This window comes from Nannospalax galili, unplaced genomic scaffold, assembly GCF_000622305.1.
Source record: "Nannospalax galili isolate Female #2095 unplaced genomic scaffold, S.galili_v1.0 scaffold999, whole genome shotgun sequence".
Lineage (NCBI taxonomy): Eukaryota > Metazoa > Chordata > Mammalia > Rodentia > Spalacidae > Nannospalax > Nannospalax galili.
Window position 1 is genome coordinate 1,696,380 of NW_008344824.1, and position 16,882 is coordinate 1,713,261.

Here is a 16,882-nt window from a genome sequence, read left to right on the forward strand (position 1 = left end):
ATGAGGTTTTAAACTTAAAAAATATCTCCATTTCATTATTAAAATACAGTTTCATACAGAAAAATTCATTTTTAATATAATTGACACTACAATGCACATGTGTTTCTAATCTTTATATATCTGATTATTACTCAAGTTTTTAAGAAGGCATTTAAATAGGTGGGTAGGTAGACTGGCTAGAAAGGAAGGAATTGAGAGGAGGAAAGAGAAATCCCACCTTGATTCCTATACTTGAGCACCTTGTCTTTGTATTTGCTCTTTAAAATGAGTGAGAATAAAAGTAGTCTTCAGAAAATGAACTCTAGACAGATCACTTAACCTGTTAAACACACTGCTTTTTATTATATTTTTAAATGAATAAATTTTACTTATACATGTTTTTCTTAACAAACATAAACCAAAAGGCACATGTCTTTAAAAAAAAAAAAAAGTACATCTTACTTTAAAACAATATTCCCTTTATTCAGCAATCAATTAAGTATACATATTTATTTTGGCCTGTTACTTATAACATCCAAATGCTTTCAGTACAGATTGGCATGAATTTAACAGTGTGAACAGTTAGAAATGGCCCTGCCTTCTAGGTTTCAATTCCTGTCACCCAAAGTAATTTTTGTCTGCTGTGCTCCCAAAGGCCTTGGACTAAAAGGTACTGGAGACACTTTCAAACACTGTTTTTCCTTTCAAAATGGTTTTGTTAAGGGCTTGAAATGTTACTACATTTTAAAAAAAAAATCTAATTTAGTTTAAAATAAAAACATTTTAAAGATGATAGTCACAGAGTATTCAAATAGGCTGTTTTTAATATTTTTACTTAATACTAGAACCAAAAATGCAAGTGTAAATGTTAAACCTTGGAAAATGTTGTGCTAATTAATGGCAATTTGGAGCAGAGATTGGTTGACCATTGAAATTAGAATAGGATTCTTCATTGAATTTAGAAGACTCTAAAGTAAGATCCAGAAGAATCCGTCTAGAAGGAGAATTCAGATCAGGAGAATGTGATCCTAAGATAAAGAAAAATGAGAAGAAAAACACAAATCTCTGCTGGGTCTCTGGTAATATTTTTGTGAGACACTAACTTTTCGGGTATAATCATTGTAATGAGAAGATTCACCAAGTGTGGTGGAGGAATCTTGTTCTTAATAACAGTACTTCTCATGGGCCTGGTGAATCTCAGGTGTGTTTGATTTCACTTAAGAACATGGATATGACTTTCCCAAGTTTTGACGTCATCTGAAACATTATTCAGTTCCTTTTGCGTATGCCCTGCTAAGTATGACAGATTGCCACATGGATAAGGGTCATTTGAGTCATGTGTTACTGCAGTTACCAACTCAGGACCATAAACCTTGCTGTGGCATTACAGACTCATTGAAATGAATGTTCCCTATGAGCTGAACAAGAGATCAGTGTACCTAGACCTTTGTAGCACTGTACTCTAGTTAAGAACCTGATTATGTGACACAGACACGAACTTTCATTTCAGCATTGGAAATCCTGATTGTAGCATCACAGACTTCCACATCTTGTGTTTATGATTATAGGTTTTTCTCTTGCCTCAAGTACCTTTTTATGCCCCACACAGTAAGTTCTAAAAAGATAATCTCCATTTTATTTCTTCACTTACTAATGTTTTCCAGATGAATATAGCAGATTAACCAGGGGTTAAATTATTAAACTATTCATTTAGAATCACTGGCTGACCCTGCCTTCTGAAGGTCATTAGAAGCCCAGGCTCTGTCAGTGATATTTCATTCTGAATCCATGTCTGGTTGTGAATGGAAAGTATTTGGCCTTTTGCTGTTGTCCTTTCACAGGACTCTATGTGCTGACCTTGGCCTAAAACATGAATTTTAATATGAGGGGACTACAGTGAAATCTGATTGGGGTAGTCCATTTGACAGCCAGGCAAGCCCTCACTGGCGAGATGACCAGTTAAGAGTGTGTTCTTTCACTTCTGGCTGTAGGGTCTTCTTTGTCAGAGAGCAAAGGTAAAAGGCATTAACTTGTACTTTGCAAATCCACAAGAAGTCAAGTATATATCCAGAAATCCAGTGTGTTTACTTAGGAAGGATGTTTGTTTGTTAAAACTGAAAGTCGTCATGCCTAGTCATTGTTTTTCTATAACACTTGTCTCCACTTGACATTATCTATCTACTTAAGATGTTTCCCAAGAAGCTGTATCTTTCTTACTTCTTATTTATGTATTAGTGCTGGGGATTGAAACTTCAACCCTGCACATGCTAGGCATTTGCTCTTCCACTGAGCTATATCCCCACCTGCTACTGTTTAAGTATTTGAGTGCATAATACCTCTTACAAGTAGGTAATCTGACTTTTACTGGCTCAGCTTTTACAAGAACAACCTTGTTTGATTTATTTTTAAAATGAACACTTCTGTGGTCTGTTAAGACTGTCTATAAATGCACATTCATGAAGTGAAATTTTGGTACTCTGTATATCAAGGTCTTACAGACAGCATATAACAGAGAGAACTTTTGTATCTTTATGTCGGGTTTTAGGAAGTTCTCTGATTAGAAAGAACTGCTTACAACTGAATAGACTACTGTATCTAATATATATTTTAGAATCTTAATTTCAAATGTTTGCTGAATTTAATTTCAATTTGGGGGGAAAAATTGAGTAAACCTTATACCAAATAGGATGGATTCAATTCCAGTGCCTTGACTAAAACAAACTGCCTTCCTGCCTGACTATGGCATGAACTGGGTACCAGTTGTGTCAGGTACCATAACTACAACAGCACTTGCAGTCAGATTCTAACATTCTCAAGTGATAGGGAGAATTGTGTCAGCAGGCCAAGGCCCCAATAGAGTTGGCTTTGAAATAACAACTACAGTGTCTCCTAAAACTTAAGATGAATCTTAGTGGTGGCAACACTCTGAAGAGCCTTTCCTTGTGGAAAGAGTATGGAGTAAGATAAGTGAAAAGAGGGTTTATTGTGATTGATAACCTGATTGAAACGCTTAGGGAATGAACATTCTTTGGGCATGTTGTAGTAGCATTTAGAGACAATCAGCTCATTGAGAACTCTGACTTATGAATAGATTAGTCCCTTCATAGATAGGATGGCATTATTGGGAAGTGGTGAAAGGTAGGGGGTGGGTTCTAGGTACAGAAAGCAGATCACTGAGAGGATGCCCCTGGTGGCTTTCTCCTGTCTTGGTTCCTTCTCATAATCCCCTTCTCTGCTTACCTGTAGACTAGGAGGTGAAGTACAACTCCACCACATGCTCTCACTACCTTGATTTTCTGCCCAAGAATATGGGGCCAACAACCATGGATTGAACCTTTTGAAACTGTGATCCCAATTAAATCCTCCCTTCCTTTGTCAGGCGTTTAATCACAGTGGCAAGAAAAGTAACACGTGGATAAATCTGTTAGAAAGAGGTTGTGTGTGTTTCGGTGATAATTGATGGAGGTCAGAACTGCTACCATGTACATGGGACAGTTGGAGAGAATGGTTACAGGTAGTCAAGATACCTGCAAGGAATGATAGGAACAAAATCTGGGCTGCACCATGGTCTTTGCTTAAAACTGGAAGCTAGAAGTATATTAGCAAATGCAGCTTGGAGCAGGAAATTGAATTCTGTTTTAGAGGATTTGAGTGTGAGAAGACTAGAGGCATATAAGCTAAAGTGTTTAGGGAGCACCTGAAAATTCTATCCTGGAGGCAAGTCGATAGGGGCAGGTTAGATAGAGACTTGGCATCCCTTAAAAAGGGAACTCTGGGATTTTCTCTATTCTAAGTATCATTTGACATCTTTCAGGACAGAGTCAAATCCATGTACTCCCATGAAGTCTAGAACACACAATCACTAAAGGGATAATAATGGAGGGTTTTCAAGGCTGATCAGAGGATCCACAAAGCTGTGTTTGGCCCAGCATGGACTGAATCATGATTTACTTACTGCTGGCTTTCCATCCATTAGATGTGATGACTTATATTTAAAAACATTTGGCATGTGTGGACACAGTGACTGCCTACATGATTTCAAATTATCCCTTTCATTCCACACTAGTGATTTCCTCTTATTCTTGTCCCAGGGGAGATGGAAAATTGCTGTTGACTATTCTTGCTATAAACCGCCATATGCGTTGCAACAGACTAGGTGCCAGAAACCTCCTGGCATTCATTCGGAATTTCCCGTACGCTCAGAACTTATATTTATAATATTTAATCTAACATCAAAATAAAGCATTTTTCATTTTTGTTCCTACTGGCCTGATCAGAGAGTTCAGCTGCATTGCATCTTAACCTCTCTTTCTATTTAAGAGTCTTAGTATGAGAAAGAGAGGCCAGTTGACTATATGTTAGGAGCCTGAAACCTAGAGCCGAGAATAATCACATACTGGACCTTGCCCCTTTGCTCTAATGAGTTCCAGAAATCTGTATCATTGCTTATGGTAGTTACCTAAAACGAGTTTGATCAGGCATTGGAAATACTCTACAGATTATTTATAACTTAACTGAGGAAAAAAAGAAAATCTCACTTTAGCAGAGGAACTTCTGCTCAAAAGGTCTTCAGTCTCCATAATTTTCTCAAAGATAACTGCCCCCCCCCAGTGCAAAGTTTTAGAACATGGTTATCAACATGTGCTTTCTAAAATGCATACTACAGAAAAGTGTGGCAAACTAGCAAAACCCAAAACATGGAAGATCTGAATTAAAATGAAATTGGCAATAATTTACATATCTTGCCAATTTTCATGGCTTCCGATTCTCATTAGCCTAAAGAAGTTCATTATTGACACTAGCAAATCTGAGCCCACATTTCAAATAATCTTGAAAACTCCTGTAATATTTATGGACTCGACTTGGCAAATATTCTTTGGCTGTCCTTTATACTTTGTACTTTATCAATCATGTACTTTATTCTAGGGTTTCTCTGCAATAATTTTGGAAGCTGGCTTGTTCATAGCATGAAGTTTCTTGTTTAGGTAAAAGCATATTTTAGAGTAAATGATGTTCATTTAACTTGTTCTCCCCATCTCAAATCACAATATATTGAAAGCAAAGAAAGTGAGAAAGTCGCACACTGAAGGCACTTACCCAAGCAAAGCAACATGTGCTCTTGATCTCCTGGCAGACCAACTCAATGATAAGGCCAGTGTCAATCAACTTATTAAGAATTGGTAGAGACCAATTTAAAAACTTGGGAAAAATAAATAGTAGCTCTAATACTTCCCTTTCCTGTCCCACCTTTTCCTTCCTCCCACTGAGCCTAAAACACCTGAGCAGTGGGGTTCCACTCACCTCTTTCTAAACCACTATACATTCCTTCAATAGCAGAATGAAATCAGAAAGCAGAGGGTGGTGTTTCTTTGTACTTTACCTTCAGGCAACCGGCTGAAACCATCCAATCTGCCTGGAATGTAATTTGGCTTAAAAGAACCAGAACTAATGGAAGAACAGAAGCAGCTTAGCCCAAACTGTTTCTCATTCCACTGCCCTCCAGAGAATAGAGGGGACCCAGGAAGGGAAGTTTTGTGAATTCTCTGCTCTATGTCCTTCTTTGAGGTTTGAACCATAGACAATTTTAATTGTACCTGTAAGATGGCATTTAAGGGCTCCTTCAGGCATCATACGTGCCTGGATATAGATGAGAATTAGGATTTTTGCTTTATAAGATTGAATGATTTTGAGGCTTTTAGGACAGATGAGCTAAATGACCCTCTTGTGACCATCATTTCCATCTTTTCCTAGACAGCCCATATTTGCTGTGTCTTTTACCCTTGCCTCCATCCCACCAAAGTCTGAATTAGGTCTTCATCAACTAACATGGTACTCTGTCAGGCATTCAGCAGTGTAGAAAAGTCTGGAGACTACAGTCCCTTGATATTCTGTACTTTTGGGGTATCTGGGTGCAACTTTGTGTTTATTTTTCTCTGTACTTTTGCTTCCCTTTTTAGTGAATTTTGGCATGAAGTATAAAGTTTTAAGTTCTTACTATCTCTTTAATTAGACTTTATGTTTATGGATTTTATTTAAGGTATGGCATTTTCAAGCTTTCATTCCCTTTTTCCCCTCAAAAATTCTGTGTGGTATAACTCAGCTGCAATGCTGATTATTTTGAGTAACTTAAGATAGTTATGAAAAGAATGAAGTTTGATTATTTTATTAGGTAAGTTGGAACTGCATCTTATAATCAACATTGGTGACAGCAAAATCTGATGAACTGTGGATGTTTATAAAACATACATGAAATTTTATAATATGAGCCACATATAGATCCCCTCCAATTATTGCTTATCAGTATAAAAAACATGTAGTGCCCTTCGAAACAAAAATTCTCTATAGACTTTTAGTCGATCATTGATTTTTTTATGGGAGTTTGTGTTTAGATTTTTCAGTTTATCATTTATATTTCTTTTCCAATGGTAAAGATTTTATGTGGGAGATTATTTATAGTCTGGTCCTATAAAGAGTGGAAGATGTACAAACTTGGTCCAGTATATTTCGACTATTTTGGAGGATAGTTGATGATTGCAGAATTGAGCTTGAGAAATCAAGCTGAGTGATTTCATACCTCGGTTTTATCATTCATAAAACCTGGGCAACAGCAGCACCCACTTCACACAATTAAACTTGAAACACTTTGAGAAGTGCTGATGTACAAGAAGCTTGGAATAATCACTAGCTGTTAATCCCTAGAAGAGTCCACCCACCGTCCTTACCCTCTAATGTGGTGGACAGAGATTTCTTTAAGCCTCTTCTTACTTGGTGCCCTGGAGCTTCTCATTCAGATACTTGCATCAAGCAAAGATTTGTGCAAATCTGTGTCTACGCAGGCATGCCTGTAATCATGAGAGGTGGAACACAGTGACCAGGAGGGAAAAATCAAGGCTTGTTGAGAAAAGGCTCTAGAGGAGTTGTAGCTATTGAGGAATGACCCATTGCAGAACTCTTTGGTGGGAGCAGGTCTCACTTAGAATGGTTCTTCAACACTCACGTTCCTCCACATTCCTCTCCGCTGCCCCCTCCCTTCCCTTCCTTTCCCCTTGTGCAGATTTATCCTAGACTTAGAGTTTTCTTCATAGTGATGACCTCAAAGCTGTGGAACTGTGGGAAGCTGTGGTTACTCTCTCCTCAGTACTCAGATACTGTCTACCTCTTCCATGAATCCTGTTCCCTTCCCTTTTTCTTGGTAGAGCCTGGGGAAGTAAGTTTATTGGAGTTTCTTGGGAGACGTATCTGGAGTTTTAAAAGTCCAACTTCTTGAGTGTTGCTTTTCTCCTTTCTCTTTTACTCACCAGTGACTTTTATTGCTCTCTAAAAAAAATTCAGTTTGGGGCAAAACAACTAAGTTTTATATTGGCTATTTAAGAGCATTGTCAACAAAATAATTTTCACTAGGAGAGTCAAGTAATTCTATCAGTCCTTTTCCCAGGCTGCTAATAAATCTAATTAATTTGTAATTGTTGCATACTCACTTTGTACAAGATAATCATGTCAACTATTTAAGGAAATACAAAGGACTAAAATGGGCGGCATAAGAATTATTCTAGAGCTAGCAACAGCAGAGCCTGGTGAGCCTGTGCAGCCCTATCTTGTCTGTGGCCTCCTCCACCCTTTGGATAACCACTTTCCTTGGCTCATCTAACATAGGCATGCACCGCTTCTCTCTCCCATATCTCATAGTTCTTGCCTAGAGGTGATCCTTCAGTCAAAATGAACATCTCCTAGCCTAGAAATGTCGCTCGGTGCCAGAGCACTTCCCAGCGTAGGCAAAGCCCTATGTTCACTCACAGCATCACCAAAAGAAAAAGGAAGAACAACTCGCCTTGTGAGAAGTCACCACCCTGTTTTGTTTTCTAATCAGAAGCCTTTCAAACAGCAAGCACATTATTTATTTGGACTCAGTACACTTGGAGACAGAGCCGTGTTTGGGGTTAGAAAGTGACTGAAGGGCTAAGAGGACTCCTACAGGCTCTTCCTGCTTCCTCCTAGGAAAAGCTCACTCTGTGCCTGTTCTGTAAGACCTGACCTGTGCATGTGCCTAAAGCAGGCACATAGTTTTTATGTGTGCCTGTTAGTTTGAATTTGTGATGCTGATCTGCTCTTTGTCCCTGCTGACGGTTATTATATCTTAATGGGCGAAACACAGCTCTAATGATCCTTGTGTGTATAATCCTTGTAGTATAGAGCAGGCACCAGAGGACCACATAAAAATGTTTGCCTCAATTTCCCTGCAAAAAAGAAGCCCAGAAACCAGACTTGACCAAGTAACAGATTTTTAAAGGTAAAGGAACCCAATAAAATTACCAGCTTTTCACAGCATGTGTCTACTTCCTTTTGACATATTGTGAGGTGTAGGTGAAATATTCTAACTGAACTGACAGTGTGAGCGGGGACAACTAAGGAGGGAGGGAGATAAAAGTAAAAACCACCAGCAATGATTGATATTGCAGTAGCAAAGAGTTGTTGGGGTCTCCCCTTTGTGGATTTGACACTTCACCTTTCTGACACCATCTGCAGGAGTGTTGGAATAATGAGCCCTTTATAGATGGAACCAAAGCTAGGATTGCTTGGAATTACTGTACCAGGGCTTGGAGGCTTGCTATGGATTTGTGTGGGCTGGCATTGTTGATTCAGTTTATAAGATGAAAACTACATATCTCTCTCTCTCTCTCTCTCTCTCTCTCTCTCTCTCTCTCTCTGAGAGCAAGTACTTTAAGTCCATGTTATAATGGAAGTTTTTGTTCTGACTGTAGTGTTCTTTTTTTTTTGGTACTGCTGATTGACTGAGGACCTTGTATATGTTAGGCAAACCCTTTACCAGTGAGCTACGTTTCCAGCTGACGGAACAGAACATATTTTGTAGAATAAAATAGAGGAAGCTATCTGATCCTATGTGACTCCACAATTATTTTAATCAGAGATTATGGTATGGTTTCATATAATGACTTATAAGTTTAATATAAATGCTTTCAAGAATGATTTAATTGGGTCATTTGTTTACTATTTAAGGCAGATTTTTCATGTATGTCTTCTGCCCTCTAGGCACCAAAACTACTTTTGATGACTAGTAAGTAGGATTATGTTCATGTGTGATAACTCTTCCAGGAGTCCTAGGACTTATACATGTTTTATGTTTTAGACCTGTGGCCAAACTAACCTTCTTTGGATACACTGTAGGAAGGAAATAATAGAAATAACTTAATTTCCTTAAGATCTCAAGCTCAGCTAGCTAATCACCTGACATTGCTTCCTCCTTCTTTGAATTTTTCAATTTTATTTTAATTGTAGAATCCATATCTGGAAGAAGTGACACTTCAATGGAAACATAACAATAGGACCCGATCAATCTCTCTTACATGCTGTTTCCTTTAGCAATCTCTTTTCCTCTGCTCCATTCCTCCATAAATATTGGGAGAAAGATCAAGTTCTGAATGCTTTCTTGTCCATCAGCTGCTTCTGAGGGGATGGCACTGGGGTTCTCCCAGGAATCTGGCTTAAAGCCCTGGGGTGGTTTTACTCTCCATATTCCTGTCACCAGAGCTAGTTAAGGTATCACTAGAGAGTGCCCCAGAGTCATTCTCCCCTGCCCTGCCGCATTTGTCCATACCATTTAGGTTTTCGCTACTCTTGTCCACTGCAATAGATTCTAAACTGTCCATTTTTTCTACCTATCCTGTATAACATCACTGTAGAGTGGACTTCTCAACTCAACACTGCCTAGTGACTCCCAAATGCACCTGAAGTGCACTGCAGATTCTTTAACATGGCTCTAAATTCCACAAGGTCTCACCCCAAACTGTGTTTGGAGCACTTCCCCCTTATCCTTTTAATTCTTTTCAAGTCAAAATACTTGCCATGACTAGAAGAGTCTGTGAGCTAGTCTGCATCCCCCCCCCCTTCCACTGTCTCATATCCTTCCAGTTGATATTCCCTAACACTCACTGTAAATTTAGAAATTGCCTTTGCCTGAAAGACCTTAGCTTGATTAATGATGACTAACAAGTGGATGGTTTAGGGGTCCGCCTTAAGCAATATGCCCATTGAACATTAACTTTTAAACTTTTATCCTGAAGTAACATTTCCATTTAAAAATCTTTTGGAGATAAGAATGGTAGGAAAGGTATTTGTCGTATTCATTCGTTAATGATGGAAAATTATTTATTAAATGTAATTACTTTTGTTCTACAACATTCAGGAATGCTGTTTATCTATAGTGAGTCAATGAGTAAACTACAGGAATATGCAACTGTTGAGAAAACCTTGATTTTCAGACAGAAGCAAATTGAGAAGGAGCAAGTATCTGAATCCTGTCCCCCTTCACTGTCCCTGTGTTCTTTTTCAAGATACCATGCTCTTCTTGTCAAGAAATGTTCCTTACATCCAGCAAGAGGACTCATTCTTAGGGAGCCCTGCTCCTGTATCACATCCACACATGCTATTGTACACCTACTTTACTTGAGGTCCTATTGTGGGAGTTAGCATGATCAAAAATGCCTAAAGAACCACCTCTGACTAGGGGACTCTTTCACTCTAGTGGGGGAGGGAAACTATTACACAATTTGACATAATATACATTTTTACACTGTCTTCATTTAAAATTTGATGAGATGCTGTGGCAGAAGAAAAGATGGAGGACTTTATGATTTGTGAGTCAATAGTTGTTCGTCTGGGGCAGGTCATCTTTGGCCACTGGGCTTTGGTAGGTGGGATGTGGAAAGGGAAGAAGCCAGAATGTGAGTTGGAGAGTTGCACTGAGGTGTGTGGAGGAACAAGTCACAGGTGAGACTGGAAGTGTAGTTGGGGGCCAGATTGAATTTAAAACCAGGCCAAGGAATTTGAACTTTACCCAGTATTTGAAGAAGGGACCACAGAAGTATTTAAGCACCAATCTAAATATCAAGACTGGAAAGAAAGAAAGAAAGAAAGAAAGAAAGAAAGAAAGAAAGAAAGATTTCCACTTTTAACCTTTGCTCACTTTCATCTCCTTCACCTTTTGGAAACAGGGTCTCCTATGTAGCCCAGGTTAGTCTCCAGCTCGTGATCCTTCCGCCTCAGCCTCCTGAGTGTCCAGATGCCAAGTATGTGCCACCACGGGCCTCAGTTCCTACTGCTGTCCCACTCTCTCCTGAGGCTCCACAGCACCACTGACCCCCCTTCCACAGGTCCCCAGCCCCTCATCCATTCACACATTCCCCTCATCTACAGGTTCCCCAGTCTCACACAGAACCAACTGCCTATCAAACTGATCAGGAAAAAAGGAAAGAAAGAAATTGGTGGATATAGCTTCATGCTAGACCATTTGCCTAGTATGAGTTGGGCCCTAGATCTCCAACATTGCAAAGAAACAAATTAACAAATAACTAACTGACTAACTCATTCGTTCACTAAATGACTAGCTAACCAGTTAACTAACTAACTAACCTTGATGGCACAATGATGGACAAACTGGTTGGAAAGACTGAAATTCTGGATAAACATTAGGTTAACTATCTCAATAGCCTAGAGGTATTTAATTTCCTTTAGGATATTTCATATATTATATAACTTAGAAGTATCTGTGTCTATATTTGTCCCATTATTAATGCTTCCTGAAGTTATGCCTTGGGTGGAGTTTTAAAGGAAGGACCAAGAGGGTTTCACAGCAAAGACCACCTGAAGCACACAAGATTTCTGAGCATTTGCATTTCCAGGGTGAATTGGGAGTGCTGCCTGTAGTCTTCTTTTTCTCCTTATAGGTGTTCCAAGATAAGGCATTAAAAAGCATCAGAACTTATGATCGGTGCGTGTATTTGAAGTCATAATGGTCGTAGGTCTTAGGTTCTATCATGAACTTTTACTTTGGTTTATGTCCTATGGCAAGCATACCTACTACCTCACCGAATATTCCCAGTGAGGGAGGGGTATGAGGTCTGTTTTACAGATATACTGAGGCTTAGATAGTTTACCATGTTAGATCATCAAGGAATAAGACTAGCTATTGCTTTTACCATTACCTCTCCCCAGAATGTTCTTCAGGATAGTCACAAAATAGACCATTTTAGGTCTTCACTTATATGTCACCTTCCTCCAGAGGCCTCTTGATCATGCTATTTCATGTTACGTTTTGTTCTTTTTCTTGTTCTTTTGAGTGCTAAGGATCAAACCCAGGAACATGCTAGGCAAGTACCATACAACTGAGCTACACCCCCAGCTCAGTTTTACTTACTTCGAAGTATAATGTCATCTGAAATTATGTTTTTACTTATTTTTCTCTCCCAGTCTTGGTGATGAATTTCATGAGACCAAATACTTCAAACATCTTTAACATTTTCAACTTAGATCTCTGTAGCCCTTGCAAACAGTATCTGGAAAACAATTTTGATTGCATACTCAACAAGTAATTATTCAGTGTCTGGATGGGTGAATGGATGAATAAACATCTCTCCAGAGCCCGGGCTTGTTTCTGGCATTATCCTCTCTTTATATTTTCATTCTGCTGCCTGGCACACTATAGTAGAACCCACTGAACCATGTATCTGGGGTCTAGGCTGACTAATTCTTTAAATCTATGTATTTATTCCTATGAAAAGAAATAGGTCATTCTGTTTCTCACTGATGAGGATTCTTTGATTTAGACTTGCAACATATATCTCTCCCCTAGTGTGTATGCTTATTTTAGGCAAGCATTCCTGACAAAAATCTTTAGAATTGTTTCCTTTCTTATTCATTCATATTAACTAATTTTTCTAAGAGAATATTTATGTAAAAGCCATTGTTCCTGGCTGCTTTTATTTGTCTGTGTTTAAAAACATCAGTCATTTAGAAATGTATGGTTCATCTGACCAATTAGTGAATTTGTATTATTACTGCAAACAATGTGTCAGGCCTGGGAGGCTAAATTCTTCCATTCTTTCCTCTAACTGCATTTTTCTTTTGTGATTTCAAGCTGAGTTTTTCTGGAAGTGCAATTTCCCTCTGTCTTAGTGGAATCTTTAGCAGTAGACTGTTCACCTCTCCTCCCCATCTACGAATCTAGACACAGCTAGCTCTTGAGTGTTTAAGTTAGAGAAAGTGACCCGTGAAGGAGTTTTAGGTTGGCTTCTCTGTGATCTGTGAAGTGACATGCTCTGCTCTGACTTCAGTAAACTGAGTTTTTTAAAAATGAAGGCATTCATGTGATTCTAAATGATAGAAGGAACAGAACTATTCAAAAGCAACCTGCTCTTTACCTTGATTTCTGCCCTCTCCAAGGAAACATTGTATAATAGAAAGGAACAGAATAGTTTGGCAAGCAGAATTTTCAGGCATCCTAAGTATCACTGGTTGGTTTAATAAAATTAATTAGCCTGCCACAGAGAAAATTTACTAGCGTGCTGGTTAATTTCACAATGTAAAGTCAGGGAAGGGAGGTAGGGTTGAGGGGACAAACCTTATTAGTTTTGAATAATTATTTAAAGATGTGGGCCCTGCCATTTTCAAACACTTTGATATCCAGTTCCATTAAGGCTTTAAAAAGCTGTATGTGTGTATTCCAACATATATAGGAAGGAACCTCCCCAGATGAAATCATAAGCATGTTAGCTAACGGTGAAATGACTCCCTTAAGATAGAAAACAAGAAGCATAATTCTAATAAAACCATGGGAATGAGAACATGCCTTAACACTGGCTCCTGGGAGGTTTCTATAATCTTAATTTGCTATTGATGCAATTATTACTCTTTCTTGTCTTTTTAACCCAAACAAGATGTTTGCAGTGGCCATGGGAAGGTACCTGAAATCACATGCCTGAATTCATTTAATTTGCCAACATCGTCTTTTTTTTCTTTCTTTCCCTTTCTGGTAATGGGCAAGAGTCAGTTCTGGTGCATTAAGTGCTAAATCTCTTCAATTACCAGCCGGGAAGAAAGATTTAAAATTGTGCTTCAAACCTACAAACTGATTTAGTTTAAAAGCACAAACACTTCTCCTGTGGAGACTAAATTAAACTGCAGAAAGGACTCAGAGCCTAAGGAATTAAATAAAGCAGGGCCCAGGCTCAGGCCACAGATAGGAACCATTTTGGATTGCTTTCATTTGAACCCCCTGGTGCTAAAGGAAGGCAAACAGAAAGAAGCTGACAGGTTCAACCTGTGCAAGAAAAGTGCAAGGTTCTATTGTGTGGAAGCTGGGCCTGGAGGGAATGCTGGTGTTCGGTCAAATCCCTTAACTTTTTCTCTTTTCCCTTTCCTTTTTGGCAGCCATATTTAATGTGGATGACTCTGTGGTTGATCTGGAGACCCTGGCAGCCTTATATGAAAACGTGAGTGTCAAAGACACACAGAGCTGGAGTTTCCATCTTTTCTTCTAACCTCAAAAATCATTGAGCTATTCATGTATCTTGAACATAGCATGGGAAAGATCAGGCCCAGATGTGCAAATTTACATGCAACAAACATGAGAGGAGCATAGGAGGTCCCAGCCCACTGTGGGTGGTGCTACCCCTGGGCAGGTGGGTCTGTGTTGTTTAAAGAAAGCAGGCTGAGCAGGAGCCAGGGGAGCAAGTCAGTAAGCAGTGCTCCTCCATGGCTTGTGCTCCAGCTCCTGCCTTCAGGTTCCTGCCCTGAGTTCCTACCTTGGGCCCTCTGATGAATTGTGACCTGGGGGATATATGATAAAATAAACCCAGCAATGGAGGAACAAACTAGAACACTCCCACTGTGGCATCTGGGCTACTACATCTCACACAAGGCCAAGTGGTTCAGTGAAGCAACCATGGATGTTCCGTGGAACCCAGCCCTATTGCTTGCTGACAGAATGAATGGAAGTGAGTCACCTGCTTAATGTTGGTGTACTCGCCCAGTGCCTTCCTCCGAGGAATGAGACTCCTCACAGCAGCTTGATTACTTTTAGACCAAATAAGCTAATAACATTGAATGTTGGGAGCAGCATAGAACGGCAAACATGTGTTCTGACTTTATGCTCAGACAGTCTTAAGCTTGAGGGCCATCTCTGCTGTTGCTTGCTTGTGTGACCTTGGTTGGCCCAGTTATTTAAACTACTTGATCCTATTTTGTTTTCATAGTACAATACAGAGTACACTGGGACTCTACCTGATTATTTTTTGTATGAGAATGTAATATGAGAAGTGTATATGAGTTCCTCTCACATGGAGCTGGAGCAAAAAGACCTGTAATATATAGGGTCTTTTGATTTTACGATAAGTGGCAATAGCTAGCAGAATCTCTAGACTCTTTTGAGGAAATATGATGCTGGAGAATCAGAATTCCCATGATTGCTAACTGTTCTTGGTCACTGACTGTTAAGATGCAAAACCATAGATCAAAGTAGATTCTCTAAGTCAAACTATTTCCCAGGTAGCTGCCTGGGGCCCTATGGTATGCTATAGTCACTAAACTCAAAAGATTATTCATTTTCATATTTATGTTCCTTGAGAAACCTTGCATTTCCATAGTATAATATAGCCCAGCGAGATCGCCAATTCCTTCCTCACTTTCATATGTCAGAAATTATTTTGTACAACTGGGTAGGCGTTTTTCACATTTTCCATTGGTGTAAAGTACCAGACTGGGAGGAACTAATGATGTGTTGGTTGAGTACCCGAAGGGCAGTGTGGTAGAGTGGGAAGAAGGATTCTAAATAAAAAACTCACTACCAGTAATTTAGTACAAGCCTCAGTGGAATTATCTATAAAACCGGGATGCAGTAACTGATATCAAAAGCAAGGTACCTTCTACATACTTTCTGTCATTATTGTGGGCTCAGGGGTATAAAGGGCCAATATTTGTTAGCATACAGCAGAGGAAATCTGCACACCACTGAAGATGATGCATAAATTAGAAGGTATATGACTAAATGGTACAAAATAAGTAGTACAGACCACAAGTACTTATGAAATTTAGGGAAAGGGAGGGTGAAGACTATAAATACCAGGGGAGGAAGATAGGACAGCTTCTCTGAGGGAAAAGAAGGTGGTGCTAAGAATAGCTGCTTACAGGGAACTCAAAAGTGGCTGCCATCAACTACCCTGGTCTCTCTGTTTGGATGAATGTGCTTGTTATGACCATTTACATTAGCCAGTGACTGCCAAACTTTAGCATATATCAGAATGAGTTGGAAGAGTTTTCTGGGCCCGTCACATGGAGTTTCTTATATCTGGAGTGAGGCCCAAGTGACGCAGACACTGCTGGGCTAGGGATCACACTTGGGGACCCATGCCCGTGGCCTTAGGTAGATTCTCACTATCTGTTTTTTATGTTTTGGAATATTTTGTTTGTTTTCTATTTTCAATACAGCGAGCCCAAGAGGATGAATTGATAAAAATAAGAAAGTATTATGAGACATCCAAAGAAGAATTGAAGCTTCTGGACAAACCTGAACAGTAAGGACTTGAACACTAATTTGGGGGTTAGTCTGAAGGGAGAAGTACAGGCTCTGTCCTTCTGTCTCCGAGCTATGAATGTTAAGTCCAGATGGTCAGTGAGCTAAGTTACAGCGTCCTCATTCTTGTGACCTATTGCATCCAGCAGGGTGACTCTGCTGCTAGGAAGGGCAGTGCTAAGATTTGTGCTTCTGGATTCAGTGTGCTCCCCTCCCTCCTCTCACCCACACCACTTCCCTTTCTTGTTCTAGCAACTTGTTAATTCCTCCCAGACTAAACATTTTAGCCAAAAGGGTTACTGAGGAAGGAAGAAGGCATTATTCCCTTTAAGGTTTTGCTGATACAGTTAAAAAGATGATATCAGAGTCACAGAATTCAAACTGATTTTGTTAAATGTCATATTCCATAAACGTAACCCACATATGTCAGCTTTCCCACAAACTTCTCCACTTGTTCTAAGTTAAGCATGACTTGCTCTTCTTCTGGCTGCCTGGCTTGATCTTCTTTCCTCTCATTCTCTAAAGTTACTGGCTCTGGTT

At 39.4% G+C, this 16,882-nt stretch overlaps 1 protein-coding gene across 5 annotated transcripts in view; it reads left to right on the forward strand.

The window, feature by feature from the left end:
* Positions 1-16,882, forward strand: part of Fmn1 (formin 1) — a 451,810-nt gene that overhangs the window by 280,366 nt on the left and 154,562 nt on the right. For all 5 annotated transcript variants that reach the window (XM_008841150.3, XM_029567361.1, XM_029567362.1 and 2 more), the window contains 2 exons: positions 14,203-14,264; positions 16,258-16,343. In XM_008841150.3, coding sequence (XP_008839372.1) covers positions 14,203-14,264; positions 16,258-16,343 — 148 coding nt within the window. The remainder of the gene's footprint in view (positions 1-14,202; positions 14,265-16,257; positions 16,344-16,882) is intronic.